This window comes from Elephantulus edwardii, unplaced genomic scaffold, assembly GCF_000299155.1.
Source record: "Elephantulus edwardii isolate Elephantulus edwardi_28Jun2011 unplaced genomic scaffold, EleEdw1.0 scaffold00096, whole genome shotgun sequence".
Taxonomy (NCBI): Eukaryota; Metazoa; Chordata; class Mammalia; order Macroscelidea; family Macroscelididae; genus Elephantulus; species Elephantulus edwardii.
The window spans coordinates 12,623,959-12,645,183 of NW_006399846.1; the positions used below are offsets into that span (position 1 = coordinate 12,623,959).

At 45.2% G+C, this 21,225-nt stretch overlaps 1 protein-coding gene across 1 annotated transcript in view; it reads right to left on the reverse strand.

Moving 5' to 3' along the window:
- Positions 1 to 5,727: 5,727 nt before the first annotated feature.
- LOC102853343 overlaps positions 5,728 to 21,225 on the reverse strand; it is a 48,203-nt gene continuing 32,705 nt past the window's right edge. Inside the window, exons 6-10 of the mRNA XM_006891383.1 lie at positions 12,273 to 12,486; positions 7,849 to 7,988; positions 6,296 to 6,508; positions 5,998 to 6,050; positions 5,728 to 5,887 (exon numbers count right to left, since the gene is read on the reverse strand). Coding sequence (XP_006891445.1) covers positions 5,728 to 5,887; positions 5,998 to 6,050; positions 6,296 to 6,508; positions 7,849 to 7,988; positions 12,273 to 12,486 — 780 coding nt within the window. The remainder of the gene's footprint in view (positions 5,888 to 5,997; positions 6,051 to 6,295; positions 6,509 to 7,848; positions 7,989 to 12,272; positions 12,487 to 21,225) is intronic.

The following is a 21,225-nucleotide window of genomic DNA, read 5'->3' on the forward strand; positions in this document are numbered from 1 at the left end:
TAAATTAACCCATCAGGGTCCTTCATGTTTACGTTTACAGAGCCCTAGCCAGGCAGCTGCTTCCCAGTCAGCTCAGGTTGGAACTGTTCTCAGGGATACTGCAAGGCCTTGTAATAAGTCACAAAGTAGCAACAGGCTTAAGGTGATTCTTACACTGTGGACAATTTTATAGTGATACTGTTCACTTAGTGTCCTTGGCACCATTGGAAGAAATTGGTTACTTAATGTACTGTTTAGAACAAAAGTACTGATATTTAAAAATTACTAGTTTATTGCCTCCTGTTTATTTCCTGGAAATAAAAGGCATTGAAGTACAGTCGTCCCTAAATCTAGACTAAACTCAGTTGTTCCTGATGATACCTGTTAAGGGAATTGTATCTGATAAGATTATTCCTAGGCCAGCACTAACAGAAAAGATAAAATTTTCTTCTTACACTTCTATTTCCTGCTACTGTCTTCCATTTCTTTCTTCAAATTAAAAGTGCCTCTTCCTACCTAACTTGTTCTTCATGTGAATTCAATTATGGGATCTAGTGCTTTCATCTCAAAAATACTGGAATTAAATGGTAATTTTGGTAATGTAGTTAATAGAAGTATTCCACGTAAGCAATATATATTCCCTTTCTTTGTAAATTCCATTAGCTCTCCTTTAAAGTTTGGATGTGCTGAATTTATTGTGGATTAGTGTGGCTCCTGTTCCCTTCTGCTTGCCTCCCTTTTAACTCATCTACTTTTCACCAGGGGAAAGAAACTCAGAAAAATCAAGCTTCATATCTATGACTTGTGCATTTTTCTAAGAAGCAATGTACTGGAGAGAACACACTGGAGATTGTAATAAAATGAGATTTGAAGATAATCCAGATTCATTTCTCAATTCCTGTGTAGCCTGTGCCCTTGATTTGGGAGGGGTCGTTTCAGATCACCAATCTTACTGATTTGGTTTGACTTTAGGTGCTGAAAACATGATCGTAATATCCACAGGATCCTACTCCATAACAGAGTCCCCAGTCAGCACAGATAACTGATTTTAAAGAAGGAAACCAGGCAGCCTTGAGCATCTCAACAGTTTATTATACTGGTTCCTAAAAGGTGAGAGCAGGAATGATTTTACCTGAATACACTGACTTCTAAATACATCAAGCATCTTTTGAAAGAAAATCTTTTTATTTTGGTTAAACAAGTAGCCATAACTTAATAAACATATTTTAAAAGCAGAATGAAAAACACGGAAAAACATTTTAAAAGTGGAACGAACTAGTCAGTCAGTCCCCTCTTAGTTACAGTCACAGGACTATGTTTCCAGTGCAAGATCCTCCAACTTCCAGGCAATGCCCAAGTCACTGTGGCTGTGATGTACTCAAGACAAGAAACGACAGATTTGGGGAGAAGGAGTAATAATCTTGCTTTAGAATTTAGAAAGTTTATCAGACTTGGTGTGGAAAAATTTACAACTAAAACTGTATGTGTAATGGTGGTTTATTTGAATTTACAATCAACACCTTGGTACCAGAAGTCAGGATTGCACTTGTATTGCACTTGGTAAGTCCACTTATGGGGCCTCCAAAATACTGGAGAGTAATGATGTCAGTTTGAAGACTAAGGTGTACCAGATTCAGTCCATGGTCTTTTCAGTCACTTGCTATACATCTGAGAGCTCAACAGTGAATTAGGATGATAGGAGAATTACTAATGCCTTTGCATATGGTGTTTGCAAAGAGTACTGAATACCCTATGGACTGCCAAAAAGAACCAACAGGTCTATCTTGGGAAAAGTGCAGCCACAGGGCTCGCTGGAGACAAAAGATGGCACAAGCTCTCTCATACTTTGGGCATGTTGCTAGGAGAGGTCATCCAGCAGGTTTGCAAAGGTAGAGGGTCAGTGAAAGAGAAGAAAACTCCCAGTGAGATGAACTGTCACAGTGACTGCAGCAATGGCCTTGAGTTTGTAAGAGATGATGAGGATAGCACAGGCTAGGACAGGGTTCAGGAGTGCTCACAGGGCAGCTATGAGTGGTACTCAAAGGCCCCTAACAAAACCACCACATGGTGGTACTGTATTACTCTCTTAAACACTAGAAGGTAAAGATGCTGTCAAAGATCAAATGTGATACATGGAGGGATTATTTGCTCTTTCAGCGTTCTCCATTAATTCTGAGTTGACTGTTTGTCCCTTTTGAAAGAAAGTATCTCCCTCTAGTGAAAAGATGATTATACTGACTGATTTATATATCAGTGTTACGTGTTTGTTTCTACTTGTTTTCAGTGTGGTTAAGAATCCATTAAAAGGGGGGAAAGAATCCACTCCAAAGCATTCACAATAATAGCAGGAGATTTCTTCCCAGATGGTGACCTCGTATTGCTTGGCAATGTCCTGTGCTCTTTTACATACTTAGAGAACTTAATGCATGTAGGTCACCATGAGTCAGAATCACCCAGTGGCCACAGCCACACTATGCAGACATCACAGTGAAAGCAACTCGTGTATGATGGACAGTTGTAGATGCATTTTTCTTTTCTAGTAAATTTATACTCTCAGGGGAATATAAAAGTATTTTTGGTAATAAGAAAAATGATTGGGTAGTGCTGCCATCTCACTTACTCACATGCTTCCCCAAAGGGGCGTGCTCACTTGTAACATGAGCTGCCCTTGAAGAGTGGAACTGCTAAAGGCAATGTGTGTGATACAGACCCAGCATCCACTGCCCTACCTGTAAACAGACACTCATCTACAGCTGGGAGCAACTGACCCATGTGCTGCCCCTACACCTAGACAGAGCTGCTTGTTCATCTTGACACTGCCCAAAAGTGATCTGCCTTTGCCATCACATGTATTCCAGTTGCGCCCCAGGGAAAAGAACTGCCTCAAACAGTTGCTTAAAAACTATCATCACTTAAAACCTGTTGTCTCCAGATGGAATTTCTTTGGCATTTGCTGAAGGTTATGACTGAAAATGTAAGATGATTAACAGACAACCCCACAGGTATGTGCAATACCTTCTGGTACCCCATCAGCTTAAAATATTTTTTCAAAGCCTGACGTTTTGGATAGAAAGCACATCTTAGTTTCCTGATATTGTGAAAAGTGAATAATACAGACCCTTGAATTATCTTTACACCTTGTAACTACGGTCTATGGCTCGTGACTCAAAGCCGAGTTTGAAAAAAGCCCAGGGTTTATGTATTAGATCTTATTTTTCCATCATTTGAATACAACACTTTAATCCAAAACCTCTTATGCCATTTGGTTTTTAACAGGAAGCTATTAACTTCCTTAGTATTCAAATTCTCCATTGGTAAGGGGTGATGCGCTTTCTCTCAGATCCTTGATCACCTCAAACACGTTACTCTGCTTGCTGTTAAGTTCATGTCCCAACCGTACAAATTAATAAAAGTTTTCTTTTTTCTTACTGAAAAATACCATGTAGATTCCCCCCTCCTGTTGTACAATTAGTTTTTAATTTTGAACAGGAACCTGGACAACCAAATGAAAAGAGGCATAATATGTAGACAGATTTGGGAGATTGAGATTTGTTCAAGTTGACATTTTCTTTCAAGTATAACATTGTAGAAGTTTCTAGATGAGTCACTAACTTAAAACTTATATTTAAAATAGAAATAAATAGTTACTATTTAGTGCCTGTTTTCACGGAGAACTTTGGTTATACAGCCATGGTTCTGGCTCTGCTGTAAGCACCTGGACTGCTGTCATCACAGCAGGTTTAACCAGTCACCTGTGTGCAGAGTCAGCCGTCAGTCCATTTCCTAGAGCAAGAAAAAAAGAACGGCCAGGATTAACCAATTTAAAGCACAAGCCAGATTCGTGCAAAAGCATCTTCCGGGTTTTCTACTTTTTGATTAGTAGTGTCTGGGCTTGTGAATGGGCACCTAAGACGTAATTATGGGTCACTTCTCATCTGGAGTAAGAAAGAAGGGAGCTAATGACTCAGTGAAGAAGGCAGACTATAGGATTCATAATCGTCACAAACCAATGTGTTATCTGGACACCAGAAGAACTAGATGGAGCCTGGCTCCACTACCACCTGTTCAGATCAGGGACACAACTGAATGGGGATTTTAGCAGTAGAATTCTGACATTTCTGATTGAATGGGACAAAGTTGTATGGAACAGAACACACATTCTTGTTGAGACTAGAAGATTCTCTGAAACTACTGAGGTAGTTCTTAGTGGTAAGAAGCTGCATGGCAACCTCAAAGGCATGTGGTTCGAATCTACTAGCTGCTCCATGGATGGATAATCTCCTGTGCGATATCTGCCTCTGAAAATCCACTAAAGGGTCAGCTGTGAATTGATTCCAACATGATAGCAAACAACTGCATTGAGAGTCTTTGAACTGAAACTATTCCCTGAAGTGACCTTTTAGCTAACCTTCCCCCACTGACTCATAAAACAGACTCCCACCCATGGGTACTGTGCTCCTTTAAAAAATCATCTAGAGGAACCCAGACATTTAACCCAAGTAAAGATGAGAAAGTAGGGGGAATGGGGCACAGGGAAGTGAGATGAAACGAACAGCCAGAACAGAAAGGAGAGTATTGAAGACTGAAAAACATCACCATTGTCCTTGAGAAATCTGCATGGAACACTTTTAAATACTCACCACAGACACATTAAAATATGAAAATAAAAATTTCAGAGCCCTGTGGTTATGTTCTTATGTCACTGGATCCTAGAATGGATACTCCCATCTAGTAACCCACTTTAAGGTGCCATAAAGGCATCTTGGCAGGTCAGAAGGATTTAGTTTCCCACCCCACACCCTTCAGTAATTGGAGCCTGGACAGTACAGTAGTTAAAGTTCTTGGATGCTATCTATAAGGTCAGTGGTTCAAACCCACCAGCTACTCTGTGGGAGATGCTTGTGAAGGTTACAGCCTTGCATGCCCTGTGGGCAGTTCCCCCTTGCCCTGTATGGTCACTACACTATGAATAGCAACAGACTAAAAGGCAGCAAGTTTGGAGCTTTTGGGGTTGTTGACTTGTTTCAGTAGTCAGTAAGGTGACTACCAGTTGCTGTTGACAACGTGGCCATTTGCACCCCCTGCAGGCGGTTGTTGGTAAATGCTAAGTCAGGCTGCACCTCCCTCCAGCAGTTCAGCCTGATTATCACCACTGAACTGGCAAGATGCTGTAACTTAGAAGATTTTATTATGTTTTGGGCAAAAGTTAGGCTCTCATACATTGATTTCTACACAAACTTTTCAGGAACATGCTTCATAATGTGTTAATGTTTTAATTATTTGTGTTCTAGTTGTTTCATTTCCAGTAATTTTGTTTCCCTGCCCCCTTACTGTCACACCTTTGCTTTATAGATCATTTTGAAGACTCGTAACTTTTTTTTTTTTATTTTATTATTTTTATGTGCGTGTACCGTCAAATCAGATCTGACTGGTACAGGAGGAGATTGCCCCTCCTTCCCCGGCAGAGCATCTGGTGGATTCGAACCATGCACCTCTGGGATTGTAGTTGCAGCTTCTTGCCACTAGGCCACCAGAGCTCCCCTGAAGACTCGTAACTTTTAATACCTGAATTATAGATGTTTCACGGGGATAAGAGTCTCCTTTAAAAAAAAAAATAAAACCACAACCGTTCTTTCCAGTCTTTCTCCCCTTGTTGTCACCCTTGGTAAGCATGCTTAAAAGAATACTTATTTTGCTGTGAGAGGATCATGAGCTTTATTGCAGGGCTAGGAACCAGTATGCACAAGTTCAGTCCTGGCCCATGGGCACAAAGTGCTCACTGCACTGCAGCCACCTCTGTTTGTAGAAAACCAGCATCAGTGCCCATTCAGAGGCCTGGCCAGCCACGTCCCATGTGGTGCGGCAGTCCTCATCTGTGTAAGCGGTGCTCTGCACTGTTGCCCGTTTCCTACATGAGCCAGGATCCGATGTGCAAGAGGTGTGGTTACTGTGATTTCCAGCAGGCCTGCTTGCTTTCATGTTCTATGTGTCTATATCATGCTATTACTATGGGTCTACCAATAGTCATAACGCAAGCCTTCACCTCCCCTACATAGTAGCATGTCTTGGGACTAAAGCCGATAAGGCTCAGGAGCCCACGAGGTGTCCTTTAGCACCTATATAACTTTATCACTCAGGAAAGCAAGCCCAGTGCTTTCTTCCTGAGCAGAAAGCAAGTCTGACCGCCAGAAGCAGCCAGACAAGGGCTGTAAGAAGCCTCCAGAGGGTCCCAGAGTGGAGAGAGAAAAGGGTGGAGAGCAGGAAAGAACCAAGAGGACTTCAGAAAGCCCATGAGGCTGGTATCACAGGTTCTTACGTTTCTGGCTAAGTTCCTCACGTAGCCAAGGAGGTTCTGGTTAATAAAGTTCACAGTGGTGCGGAAGACATCGTGGAGCAAGGAAGGCATGTGATCAGCCACCTTCTTGGCCAACAGCATGGTCAACATCAGCTTGGCTTTTTCCAGTTCCATGTCCTTGGGACAGTTCTGCATCAAGTGATCCACGGCCATCCGCAGGTGCTCCATTCTACCCTGACAGAAGCAAAAGAGAGGGACCACGTGGAACAGCTTGCCAATACCTTTTCAAGGGAAATCTGTCTCGGATAGCTCCCTCAGTGGTATGTCTGAAGGCACATACTTCTCATTTCCATAGAAATTATTTATCAGAAAGCTCAGGAATTTGGGCAGAGAAAGTGGGAAGCAATTTTTAGTTGGAGAAGTGACGGAAAGAGAAATCTGAGCTCACTCCCAGGAATAGGATGTTCATCGGCCAAATACATGGTTAGTGAGCACAGCACGCTCGCTGTCAGGCAGTAATGGAGTCTGAGAGGCCAAGTCAGTGCCTGACCGATGTCTCAGGCCCATCTCCTTGCTACAGATCTAGCTTAGGGAAGGGGATATAGAGGGACTACGAGTTACATATCCACCTCCACAGACAAACCACAAATCATTCAACTTAAAAGGACTTCAAGCCCAGCCACTCACAACAGTAAGTAACATTAACATATGACAGGAGCAACACAAGATGCACAAACCCTGAGAGCTTCTGCAGAGCATCAGATGGAGAGACATCACAAGAGGGGGAGACAAGCTTTCGTAGAGGACAGAGGACTTGGTCTGACTGACTCCTGAAGGATAAATCAATTAGACATAGAGTCAGCTGCATTTGCTAGTGGAAGACCAAAGAGTCTTTCTCTTCTGGGAGCTCTGGTAACTTCCTGGAGTTATTTCCAGCTCCCACTAAGTTTCTTTGGGAAACAGAGGGTCTTGGACTTAATCCCAAATGTCTCAAGGGGCCAAGCAAGTATTAGAAGACCAGTTATTATGTGTGTATTGATTAGCTATGACCACAAAGGCAAAGTAGCTGGGTTTTTTGGTCACATCTGGGCAAGATCTCTGTTGTTGTCTTTACACATCTGCCTCAAAGGGAAGAAAGAGTAAACATTTCTGGAAGAGCCATTTACATTTTGCTAACAATCTTTTTGGAAGCCTTTTATTCCTAAATCCTTTAATTTTATTTTTCTTAATAAAATCACAGACATTCACAACTAGGCTTGAGGCATTATTTAATTTTATTCCTTAATCCTTTAATTCCTAAATCCTCTGACTATAGTTCAGGATGGCTGTCAACCAAATCTTCTGTGAGAAGTCCCTGTGAGGCTATTTCCAATGCTTTTGTCAGAGACCCTTTACTTCAAATCTGACAGTCAAACTGGGTCCCGGACTTGGTTCCTCTTACTGAGCACAGGGACTCACTGGTGGGCAAGCATGGGATATAAGAAACCAAGACAAGTTCCACCGTCAAGTGAGAAAATCCTCACACTTTTCCACTAACCCAGGAAAGATATGAGGGGGTCTGCCACCTTACTTACTTCCTCTGACAGGTTCATGTCCATAAACCGCCTTGCCAGGCTTTGCACCAGACTCTGATGGACCCCTCTTTCCATCTCATCCCCTATCTGGGCGAGACGAAAGGCGATGTGCTGAATGACTTCCTCGTGGCTTTGAGAATCTGAATGTTCAGGCAGAGGCAGGAAAGAGAAATTGGATTCAGAAATATGGCCTTTTTAACACTCTAACCCTGCTCTTCCCAACCCCAGAAAGGCTTCTGCTCTGGGACAAGCCCTGCTCCTTGGTCCTACAGCCCATCATGGGCATCCGCTCCACAGGGCCACTCTGTGAGGACAGGGAGCAGCTGTGGGGACAAGGGACTGGCCAGGGACTGGCCTGAGTCAGCAGAAAGCTGGTCGGAGAGGTGGGTCTCTCCGTGAATAGAGTCCACATCAGGAAGGATCAGCGCTGTGGCGACATTCACAGTTAGGCATGGGAGGCATCTGGCTGCCAGCTGGACACTCCGGCGGCTAACAGATGTCACACCCTATCTTCTTCACATTCCATCTCACCCCAGTCTTCCCTCTGACCTGCCAGGCTGTATGTAATCTGCCCCTCCCCTCTAAATGGAGTTGCCCCTTTAAGCCCGCTTCTCCAGCTAAACTGCTCCACCCCCCCCCATCCTTCTGTGGGTGCCTTCATCCCCAGAACAGGGCTCAGTCTCTCTCTTCTTCAGGTCAGCTCAGCTGCCCTCAGGGAGGCCCTTCTGACCATTCTTCTGTCCAACGTTGATAACCCTCAGTCTTTGTCCCCCCATCCCTTGTTTTACTTGGCACACACTTCTAGATATTTGACCTTACATTAACTGTCATAACATAAGCTTCCTAAAGGCATGGTTTTTAAATCAATTTTATCTGCTGCCAAAACCCAGAACCCAAAACAATGCATGACACACAGTAGGCACTCAATAAACTAATGAATAAAGAAATGAGTAAATGAATAGGCTGCTCCTTGGAGACAAGGATTTTGAGACTCCATCTCAAATCTATGGGCATGTAGCCAGGAGGGACCAGTCTCTGGAGAAGGACATCATGCTCAGAAGAGTCGAGGGAGAGCGCAGGAGAGGAAGACCGCAGATTGGGAGGATTGACACAGTGACTGGGGTAGTGAGGGAAGGTGTGTCGGAGACAGACTGGCTCAGGATAAAGCAGGGTTCAGAGCTATTTGTCCACAGGGTCTCTGTGAGTCATAGTCAACTCGATGGCACATAACAACAACAATACCAAACACTCAGAAATAATTCAACAAAGATAAACGGTCTTATTTCTCCCAGTAAATCTTGTCTATTTTTCTGTGCTTGCTCTGGTTTCTTATTCACCCAGGATACAAACATCCCACTTACCTCCGTCATTGTCTCTGCACTCCACGGTCAGATCTGCCTTACAGGGAAGATAACACCTGTGTTCCTGCCCACAGTCAACGCCAATGCTTTGGTGTGGGTCCTCCACTAGTGTCTACCTGGATAATACACCTCTCACTTGACTCCCTGATCCCACTCCTGCTTTCCAGAACCGTCCTCCATCTCCCACAATATTAAAACTTAGAGCTAGCTCCTTCCTCCATCTTTCCGTGCTGCCACGATGGTGCACATGTACTTCCTGGCTGACGATTCAAGAACATCAGCAGTGCTGAGGAGAGAGGCCAGCTTAGCAGGCCAGGCTCCAAAGTACACTTAAGTTCCTAACAGTGTTGATGAAGCTGGCTACCTTGGTGAATTTTAAATCATTGATGATCACAGAGCGGGGGAAACGGTCAACCTCACGGGCAGGTTAAACAAATGGCGTGATCAGCTCAGATTTGATGTGCGACTTAAAGATCTAGGAGAGTGGCAGGATAACCTGCTCCTGTCCCATCAGTTTGGTTCCACTGTCTGGACATCAGCTGGCATCGTGAACCTCGAGGGAGCCAAAATCACACTGGAGGAAAAACCCTGGATTCTATTTCTAGGGATGTAATACATAGTGCAAATAAAAATGTTTCAATGGGAGAAAAAAAATTAGAGCCAAGATGTGCCAGGGCAAGAAAGCCACTTCCTGTGTGGGCTTTAAGGAGGCGACAGGAGGACCAGTGACCCGCATGGCTCAGGGAACGAGGCTTCCCTAAATGCTGTGTCCCAGGTCTCACTGGTTCTCCTGGGGTCCTGACCCTAACGTGCGTACAAGCATTACATCACTCCCCCGGCTCAGTTTCCATCCACCCACCTCTGCTTATGTGGTAGGTCGTGACCGAGCCTCAACTTGCTTTCCACATTCCCTTCCACTGTTCCCGTCAGATGTTCTAATCTCCTAACAAAATTCCTACAAGCTCTACAGGTTTCTGCTTAAGCTGTTGACATTCTCTATTTCCAAAGAGCCAAAATGCACCCATTCAAGTCCAGCTCAATTACACACGCATCTGGGAATTTATTCCTCATCGAGGAAAAACTAGCCCCTGCAGAGGTCCCATGGTGCTCAGTCTGCACCTCACTAGATCCCTGAGCCTCTCCACTTGGCGTCAGTTATTGATGCCATGTCTTTTCTGGCCTTCTGGTCACCAGCTCACAAATATCAGGACTCATGTCTGGTCCATCTGGGTCCAGATGAAGAAATTAATCCACCAATAGGATAATAGTGACCAGGGCTACTACTTTGCCCTTTGCTCACAAATAGTAAGGTGCTCAATCAGTGTGCTAGCTGTCGACCAGAGGGTGAGGCCAAAGGGAGCTGTAGGGTGCCAGATGCCCTTACTCCAGCAAGGGCTGACCAGAAGGCACACTGGCTGGACTCTGAGGCAGCTGAAGTCTCTGGCTACCCTGAAATGCTGCCACACCTCCATTCACCCCTGTCCAGGCAGGGCTGGAGGACAAAGGACTTCATCAGTGATCTCCTCGAGGGAGTTCTGCTGCTCAATGGGAGAAAAATGCACAACCTCTTCCCATAAGAGAGAGAGCAGGCAGGGCACGCAGGGCACGCCAGCCAGCCAGCCAGCCAGACACTGACACTCCAGGGCCACCAGAGGGCGGTACAACCTTTATTTATGGAGAGTTTAAAGGCAAACGCCCTGTCCTGCTGCTGGGCTACGAGGCCTTAGTCCGCCTGAGACCTGGTCATATTAGGCTTTTAAAGACTGAGGTCTTAAACGTTTAAATTAAATTGACTCTAAACTGGGTATGTATCAGCAGCACTTTGGAATCCTCCTGTCCCAGGATAGCTGCATTCGGGCAACTGGGGTAGGCCCAAGGCACCAGCATTTTGAAAAGGTCTCCCATGTAAGGAATTTGGATCTGCACACTACAGAGAGCGGCCACTGAACACCAGGTCTGTGTGGTCAAAGCTCAACATGCTCCCCAGGCATCAGTGTGGGACGATCTCTAGGTGGAAGCAGAGTCATGGGTGAAAGGGCATTAAGGAAGAGGTCGGGCGCAGACACAGGGTTAGGAAAAGGTACAGAGTCTGGAAATGTGTTACTGGAGGCAGCCCAAGCCCAGGGTTTAAAACATCGCTCTGCCACATCTACACTTCCTCTGGGCCCCAGTTTCCTCATCTGGAAATGGAGTTCACAACACTTTATTGACAGAGTCATTAAAACACACACACACACACACACACAACCCATTGCCATTGAGTCAGGTTCTACCTCACAGAGACCTTTAAGGACAGAGTGGAACTAGCCTGCAGGACTCCTAAGCTTTACAGAAACAGACAAGCTCACGGTCCTCCCTCTGAGCAGCTGGTGAGTTCAAATATCAACCTTTCAGTTAGCAGCTGCGCCCTTAGCCCCTTAGTTATAGGTAATCACACCTGCTAAAGGGTCAACTATGAGCTATAGGAGATCACAAATGTATGAAAGTAAATATGTATGTGTTTCATAACTATATCTGAAAAGAAAGTGTAAAACATTATACATATAAGAGGCAAGAACTGTTCACAAAAAAAACTAAATGGATTTCAAATAATTGGGATTTCAGTTGGGGGAAGTTGCTAGGGCTCTGTTAGCAAGAGCATCTCTGTGGCTTCCTGCAGACCAATCAAATTAGGATCTCGGGGGTGGGACCCAGGCCTTAAAAGTCCCTCAGGTTCTTACAATTACAGAACCCATGTCTACGAACCCCAAGTTATAGAATCTAGACCTGTGGTACCTAAAGTGGCGCTGTAACAGAACTACCTGTTGGTATTTTAGAGTGACCCAGACAGCTGGATCAGAATCCACAGCACCTGGAGGGAGATTTCTAACCAACACCCGAAAATGGCAAGGTCACACATCGGCAGGCAGCCAGGGCAGACCACGCAACCGTGAGACACAGTATAGAAAGTGGAGTGCTGGCACCCCAGAGTGGGAGACTGAGCCCACAGGTCCCTTCCAGCCTTTAGCTTCAGGTGACGACACAGCCCAGATGTGGGACAAGGCAGGAAGGTGCAGTGCTGACCTCTCTCATTTCTTTCCATGGCGTGACGGCTGCTGCGGTTGCCGTCGGTCTGCAGCTCGTCATCATACTCCTCGCACAGGGCGGCCGGCACGTGCAGCCCACGGCCCAACGTCTCCAGCTCGCTGAGGAAGTTGCAGTTGGAGCAGTTTTTGAGGAAGCTGAACACCAGCAGCTTTGTGATGCGCTCATTCGGGAGTCCTGAACCATTGCTTACCTGAGAAGAAAGGAGACACGGGCTGGTGGGCCTCTGGTTCAGGGTCAGAGGCCCAGCTGGCTGCCCAAGAGGCTCTGGGGGCCGACTGGCCTGAAACAGTTTCACTGGCCCAAGGGCTCTGAATAGCCCTACATGTGCAAGAGGTCTCATCTCCGTGGGCAGAGTCCGGACTTACTGCACCTGCTTTAAGCAATGCCACTGCACATTCCAAAGAGAACACTGTAGGGGCGGGCTGGGATGCTCATGCGTGCGGGCTCCTTGAAACATCTGGCCAGTGTGAACTTCCTAGGAAGGGCACAGGCTGTTCTAGAAAATCAAGCAAGCATCGAAATCTCAATGCCCACCTATATGAATGCATACATTTTTACAAAGTCTCATGTGCAAAGGCGTTTGACTGTGTGGATCATAACAAACTGTGGCTGACTCTGAGAAGAATGGGAATCCCAGAACATTTAATCGTGCTAATGTGAAACCTATACTTGGACCAAGAGGCAGTCATCAGAACAGAGCAGGGTAACACTGAATGGTTCAAAATTGGGAAGGGTGTACACCAGGGATGTGTCCTATCTCCATACCTTTTCAACCTGTATGCAGAGCAGATTATCCGAGAGGCCGGGCTCTATGAGGAGAAGAGTGGTGTCAGGATTGGTGGAAGATCTATTAACAATCTGCGTTATGCAGATGACACAACCCTGCTTGCTGAAACTGAGGAGGACCTCATTCACTTGCTGCAGAGGGCCAAGGACTACAGCCTTCAGCATGGACTGAGGCTCAATGTCAAGAAGACAGATTCTCACCACTGGACCAATTGGTAGCATCAGGATGGATGGCGAAGAGATTGAGATTGTTCACAGCTTCAGTTTGCTCGGCTCCACAGTCAACACTTTTGACACCAGCAGTCAGGAAATAAAAAAACATATTGCGATGGGAAAGTCTGCTGTTAGGGACCTCTCTAAAGTACTCAAGAGCAACGGTGTCTCTCTGTAGACTAAGGTGCACCTGATACAGTCCATGGTTTTTGCAATCACTTGTTATGTATCAGAGAGTTGGGCAATGACTAGGGAGGATAGAAGGAGAATTGATGCCTTTGAGCTGTGGTGCTGGAGAAGAGTATTGAGGGCACCATGGACTGCCAGGAAAACAAACAGATTCATCCTGGAAAGGGTTAAACCAGTCTACTCCTTGGAGTCAAGGATTCTGGGGCTTCGTCTGACATACTTTGGACATGTTGTAAGGAGGGACAGGTCCTTGGAGAGGGACATCATGCTTGGTAGGGTGGAGGGACAGCGCAGGAGGGGAAGACCCTCTATGAGGTGGATTGATTCAGTGACTGGGGTAATCGGGATGGGTGTGTCAGAGGCAGTGCAATTGGCACAGGATAGAGCAGGGTTTAGGGCTCTGGTACATAGGGTCGCTATGAGTCGCAAACGACTCGACGGCACATAACAACAACAACATGTGCCCATTAGGGAACTCTGGTGACCTAGTCTGTAGAGAGTGACACACTAACCCATACGGTCATGTGTGTCTCTGACAGTTCAAATCCACCAGTGGCTCCGTGGGAGAAAACGGAGCAATCTCCTCCCACTAGATTTACAGTCTTGGAAACCAAACAGAGGGTCAGTTATGACTTTTGTTTTGCTTTGTTATTTGCATGTACTAATTACCAACGGAGCTTTCAACAGCACTCTCCTTCCACATGATTTACAGCCTCTAAAAACCTGCTGAAGAGTAAGGGGTGAGTTGATTCTAACTTGACAGTTCACAACATTACCAATGTGGGACCAACCCTGGTGGCTCCACATCTAGAAGCTCTTTCTTCTCCATAATCGCCTCTGTAGTACTAGGATAACACGAGTGAAGGTGTTCAAGAAATTCTAAGGAACAAATGAATGGTTGGAAAAACTATGGTATATTCATTCACATGATGGAATACTATGCAACTCTGAAAACCAATGAACTCCTAAAACCTTGCACAACATGGGGGACCCTGGGGGACATTATGCTGAGTGAAATCTCTCCATCAAAAAGAAATATACAGCACAACACCACTGTTATATAGCAGGACTGACAGGGGGGTTTTGGAGAATAGAAGAGTGGGCAGATAAGAAACACTGAATTGGAACAGGTGAAGGAAAGAACTGTTTAAAAGGAATATATGGTTTGGCATTTTATGTAAGACAATAGTCCAGATTAAGACATACATTGGAAAAAAGATCTGGGAAGGGTAAGGGAGGAGGGGCAGGAAGAAACTGCACAACAACGAATGAATTTTTTTTTTAATTGAGCTGGGGGAGGGGGAAGGAGAAAAAATGTGCAATAGTGAATGAATGAATGAAAATCCAACTTTTCTGTAAACTTTTGTTAAAATCATAATTAAAAACTTTTATTAGGAAAAAAAACCCCTTTCCTGAGGAGTACTGCTGGCACATTGGTTAAAGCTCTCAGCTGGCAGTTAAAATCCCCTGGTCACTCCAGAAGAGAGACATGGTGGTCAGCTTCTGCAAAGATTACAGCCCTGGACAGCTGGTGATTCCTAGGGGAGGGAGTGTCAGTTCTGTAAGGGGTCTCAATGAGTTGTAAATGACTCTGTGGAAGTGGGCTTTTAGGTGGGTTTGTGTGTGTGTGTGTGCGCACGCGCGCGTGCACGCAACACTCTGGATGGAATAGAAAACACCTGCCCTTGGGCAGGTTTGGTTGATTCAGGTGTTGTTGTGTTGTTATGTGCCGTCGAGTTGCTTGCGACTCATAGCGACCCTATGTACAACAGCCCTAAACTCCGCTCTGTCCTGTGCCAATCGCACCGTCTCTGACACTCCTATCCCAATTATCCCAGTCACTGAATCAATCCACCTCATAGAGGGCCTTCCTCTCCTATGCTGTCCCTCCACCCTCCCAAGCATGATGTCCCTCCCCAAGGACCCGTCTCTCCTCACAACATGTCCAAAGTATGTTAGACAGAGCCTCAGAATCCTTGCCTCCAAGGAGCCACCCAGTTTAACCCTTTCCAGGACAAATCTGTTTGTTTTCCTAGCAGTCCATGGTATTCTCAATACTTTTCTCCAGCACCACAGCTCAAAGGCATCAATTCTCCTTCTATCCTCCTTAGTCATTGTCCAACTCTCTGACGCATAACAAGTGATTGCAAAGACCATGGCCTGTATCAGATGCACCTTAGTCTCCAGAGAGACACCATTGCTCTTCAGTACTTTGGAGAATCAGGTGTACATGTACATTAACCAAAACTGGATTACATCAGAGCCGAGACGGGGCTCATGGTGTAATGTGAAGCGGCTGCCGAGCCTTCAGCCCTGCCACGCTCCATCCTGTGGGAAGCACGTGCAGCAGCATCTTGGGCCCCGTGTTTGTACATCAGAGGGACTCCTGGCACACAGGTGAGTCTGTGTGGCATCCTCGGTCAGATGTGACCAGAGCAGTCAGAGAGCCAAGAGGAAATGACAACGAGGTCAGGGCTACTGAGAGCTGTCCAGACAAATGCTGATCAGACTTCCTGGGCTCTCTGAGAAGGTCGGCAGTAGATGAAGGTACAGGCAGAAATGATTCCTATCCTCCTAGTCTTTAACATTTCTCATCAGAAAAATCAGAAAACCAGAGGACAACTGTTAGAAGGCAATCTGTTTTAAAACAAAGTGTTCTATATTGCCTCCAAAATTACCTCGGAAAAGAGGCAAAATTTATGTAAACGTTCACCTCTATCAATGCCTTATAATTCTTATACATTGAGACCATGAGGTACAAGGCAGACACCCCCGCACACGCTTCTTGTCTGCCCCAAGCAGATATCCTGGTGGGGAGAGGATAAAAGAGGGTTGGGAAAGTGTTGTAGGTTGAAGTGCATTTCTCAAAGGAGATATTTAACTCCTAACCCCAGGGAACTGACACTGAGACTGTGTTTAGAAATGTGATCTTTGTGAAGGGAATCCAGTTAAAGCCAGACCATACTGGATCAGCCTTTAGAATGATGTTTTTATGAGATTCTCTTTCCCTACCCACCTCACAAAGCCCCTGTCACTTTAACTCATGGTGGCCCTCCATTGGTTTTTTTATGAGATTCTCTTTCCCTACCCACCTCACAAAGCCCCTGTCACTTTAACTCATGGTGGCCCTCCATTGGTTTCACGGTGGCCCTCCATTGGTTTCCAAGGCTGTAAATCTTTACAGGAGGAGAATGCTTATCTTCTTCCCTTAGAGTAGCTGATGGATTCGAACTGATGACTTCTGAGTTAGGTCAACACATAACACACCACCTCACCAGTGCGCCTTTATAAGAGAAACGTGAGCGAGTTTACACTCACTGGGAATTCCGCATGAAAATGGCAGAGTGATACAACCACCCACCAAGGAGCCAAGGAGGGAGACAGAGCGGAGCAGCCCCTCCTTCAGAGCACCCCTCCTTCAGAGACTCAATCTTCTAAATCCTCATTTCAGATACCTGGCCTCCAGAATATGAAAGAACCAATCTGTTGTAAGCCACGCATTTGTGGAATTTTGTTGCAGAAGCTCTAGGAAAACAGAGGCCATTCTGCCCAAGGACTTTGTTTTGCTCTTGTTAGGTGTCTAGAGGGTCTCAGAAGCGGCTCCCCGTGATAGGGTGGAACTGACCCACAGGGATTCGGAGGCATGAGTGTTAGTACTGCACGGCTAACCAAAAAGGCATCAGTTCAGTTCAACCCTTTCTCCAAAGATGAAGGATGAGCAGTCTCCTCCCGTAGAGATTTACAGCTTCACAAACCTGATGGAGAGGCGATGAGCTGGAGCGAGGGTGGGGGGTGGGAGGGGAGGTGAGGGGGTGGTTTTCCAACAGAGGGGTGATGAGCTGGAGCAGGGGGGTTGGTTTTCCGATGAAGGGGCGATGAGCTGGAGCAGGGGTTGGTCTTGACTTCATCTCTACAGGAGCAGGTTCCAACTGGCAACTTTCAGTCAGCAGCCAAGCACTTAACTGTTACATCGCTAAGGCTCGTGAACAGAAGTCTACAGACTGAACGTAGAGCAGCAGTTCCCGCCAGTTAGTTATGCCCGGTCAAGTTATCAAACCCAAGTTCAACAATATTTGTCTTTCCACATTCAAGAAAAAGGACAGCTGACAGGCAGGAAGAGAAAATAAAGATTTTCATGTTAAGAGAAGAACAGGTACAGAAGCCAGAATCATGACCTGAGATGGCCAACTTGGCAGGTGTGGACAGGCCAGGTCAGGTGGAGAGAGGACAGACAGACCAGGTCAGGTGGAGGGAGGACAGACAGACCATGTCAGGTGGAGGGAGGACGGACAGACCAGGTCAGGTGAAGGGAGGACAGACAGACCAGGTCAGGTGGAGGGAGGACGGACAGACCAGGTTTGATCGCACAGGTAGAGAAGAGCTGGTCTACTCATGTAAAGGCGAGTGGGCACAAAGGCTGAGTGTATTTACTTCCAAGGCCAGAGTTTGTAACATGCCAAGTATGAACAGTGACCTTTTTTTTTACACTTTCATGTTTTTTAAACTTATTTTTATTTTATATTGCTTCCATACAAAATTTATTTAAGTGTGTTTCACTCATACACAGTTCATTTCATAAATTCCTTCATTCACATCATGTTTTATAAAATCAATCACCATCAGTCTACACCCACAATCACCTGACTTCAGGTCCCCACTGGATCTTTCCTAATTCTTTCACCCTCTCCCTCTCCCCACCAATCTTTGAGACCTTGTGATTTATCCTCCTCTCCACCCTCAGGCCCCCTTCCCTATTTAGACCCTTGTACACATCCTTCCATTTTTACAATGGTCTTAGGCAGTATCATTATAAGACTGAGTTAGTTCACGCAACATAATGCTTTTGAAACTCTCCCATGTTATATAGTATTTTTTAAGAAATCTTGCTCCTGAGAGCGACATGGTATTTCACTATGTGAATGAATTACAATTTCTCAATCCATTAATTTTCTGATGGCCATTTAGGTTGTTTCTTGCTATTTTCTTGCTATTGTGAATAGTGCTACTGTGAACATGAGTGTACAAGTCTCCATTTGTGCCTCAGTTCTATTAACCTCCGGGTATATTCCTAGCAATGGCATAGCTGGGGTCACATAAAATTTCTATGTTCAGATTTTTGAGGAAACACCAAACTGCCTTCCAGAGGAGTCGTACCGTTTCACAATCCCACCAACACTGTATAAGCATTCCAATCTTTCCACATCCTCTCCAATATTTATTGCTTGCTGTCCTGTTAAACTTTGCCACTGCTACTAGGGTGAGATAGTATCTCATTATGGTTTTGATTCGCATGTCTCTTATTGCCAGTGACTGTGAGAATTTCTTCATGTGTCTATTTGTCAACCAACTGTCTTCTTCGTGAAGTCTTTCCATGGGTTTTTTTGGTCCATTTTGTAACTGTTTTTTTTTGGTCTTTTTCTTGTGGAGGCCCTGTAGTATTCTGTAAACTTTTGTTAAGAGACCCTTGTCTGAGATGGTATTGTCAAATGTTTTTTCCAAGTCAGTTGGCTTTCTTTTCACCCTGTTAGATAAAGTTTTTGATGCACACAGGGACTTAATCAATGTTTATAAGGTCTCATTCATTGATGTTATCCTCTCCTGGCTGTGTATTTCTGGCTGTATTTGCTGGCTTCTTTTTATTATAGACTAGGACTTCTAAGATTGGTCCCATTTTTTTTCATAATCTTTATGGTTCTGGGCTTCACTCCTAGGTCTCTGATGCACCTTGAGTTTATTTTAGTGTATGGTGCGAGTTGTGGATCCTGCTTCAGCTTTCTTTTTCTTTTCTCCCCCATTTGTACTTTTCCAGTTCATTTCTGTAATAACGTAATATAAAAGGCATTGCCACACGCTTCTCCTCCTGGGGGAGATCCTTCAAGCCTGTCCCTCTCAGTTGCTCCAGTGAGCAACACATGAGATCTCATCATGAGATACTGTCAGCCTCTCAGGAAAAGAAATCAGTACGTTCATCCTCATATTCCTCCAAAATGCTCTCAAATGCAGACCTGAGCGTTCCCCTGAGGTGTGAATCGATTTGGATGCCCTGTAGGTCCAGCTCACTGGACTCTCCACTCTGGCTCACACTTGTACATAGTTCCTGCGGTGGGAAGAAGGGTCTATCTGTTCTCTGTATTCTTTTATTCAGTCATATACCTCTTCTAGCAGCTCTGTGAGGGCCTCTGAGCAGGCATATTGCGTCAACTTTCTGTAGGTAGTGGTCCAGTTTTGCCAGCACCATTTGTTGAAGAGGTTGTCATTTCCCCACTTGATAGGTTTGTTTCTTGGTTGAACACCAGCTGACCATAGGCAGAGGAGTTAACGTCTGGGTTCTCAGGCCTGCTCCACTGGTCTGTGTGTCTGTCATTGTACCATGTTGTCTTGGCTATTACAGCTGTGTAGTAGGTTTTGAGATCACGGAGTACTATGCTTCCCACTTCGTTCTTGTTTATCAGTAGTGCTTTGCTTATTCGGAGTCTCTTTCCTTTCCAAAGAAACTTGCCTTTTCTATGTCTTTGGAAAATGATTCTGGCATCTGTATTTGGAATTGCATTAAACATGTAGATTGAGAAATAGGATTTCTCAGAAGATCTAAGATTGGAAGTTGTGGTCTTTTAGGTCACAGCAAAGAAAAATAACCAAGACACAGGAAATCTCACTGGATGTATTAAATTATAAATTAAGCAGGAAGAGCCCAATCAACCCTCATGCCATGGAGTTGACACCAGTGCAGAAAAAGGGGTGGGAGGCTACTCAATGCATCGGAAAAACGAGGGAAAACAGCAGCAAACAAATCCAAAGTCTCACAACTTTGTTTTCTCAAGGATTAAGAACCAAAGGAGAACGTCAGATGTATCTACAACAGGAGAAAGGTTCTGTTTGTTGTTGTTGTTTTAAAAAAGGTTAAACCTTTATAAATCCAGGAGAATATGGACCTTAAGGAAATAAAAATTTTGGGAAGTCATGATCTCTACCCCTTCTAAACTGAAGGATATACAGAAGAAGAAATGGGACAAAGTGAGAGAAAGCTCACCCTACAAGTTAAAGAGCTAAATGAGTCTAGTCACAGACTTCTCAAGAATAGGGAAGAGGAGACAACAGAGTTAGTGTGGAAGGGACAACAGCCAGATGTAACTAGAGGCAGATGAGTATTTTAGATACAAATAAGCCTTGGTGGATGGTGGGTTAAATACTGGACTGCTAACCAAAAGGTCAGAGGTTCAAATTCACCAGGGGCTCCTCAAGAGAAAGAGGAGGCATCTGCTTCCATAGAGATTTACAGCCTTAATGATCCCATGGGGCAGTTCTGCTCTGCCCTGTAGGGTCTCTATGAGGTAGAACCTGGCACCTAATTGACAGCGGGCTGGCTTGGTTTGGTTCGAAGAGGCCTTTTTAGGGAAAACTGTCTCTGCAGTTGACATCTATCTTCTCTACTAATTATATCCCAGGCCTTCTAGGTTATCATCCCTTGAAACGGGTTCTTAACAAGGACCCATGGAGAACCATCTGGGTGCCAGGACCCACTCCCTGCTCATCGGCCTCCTGGAGCTGCCGACAACAGTGCTGGGCAGAAGCACGGCACACTGCTGCAGAGAATGCAGACTAGCCCAGGGCAAAGTGGCCTACAAGGTTTTTGAAACATCCAAAGGGAAGCTAATAGGCACACAAATGAGCAGCTGGTCTTGGGCCATCACCCTTCCCGTCCCAAAGCATTTCTTCAGGATGATCTGAGACTGACCTGAAG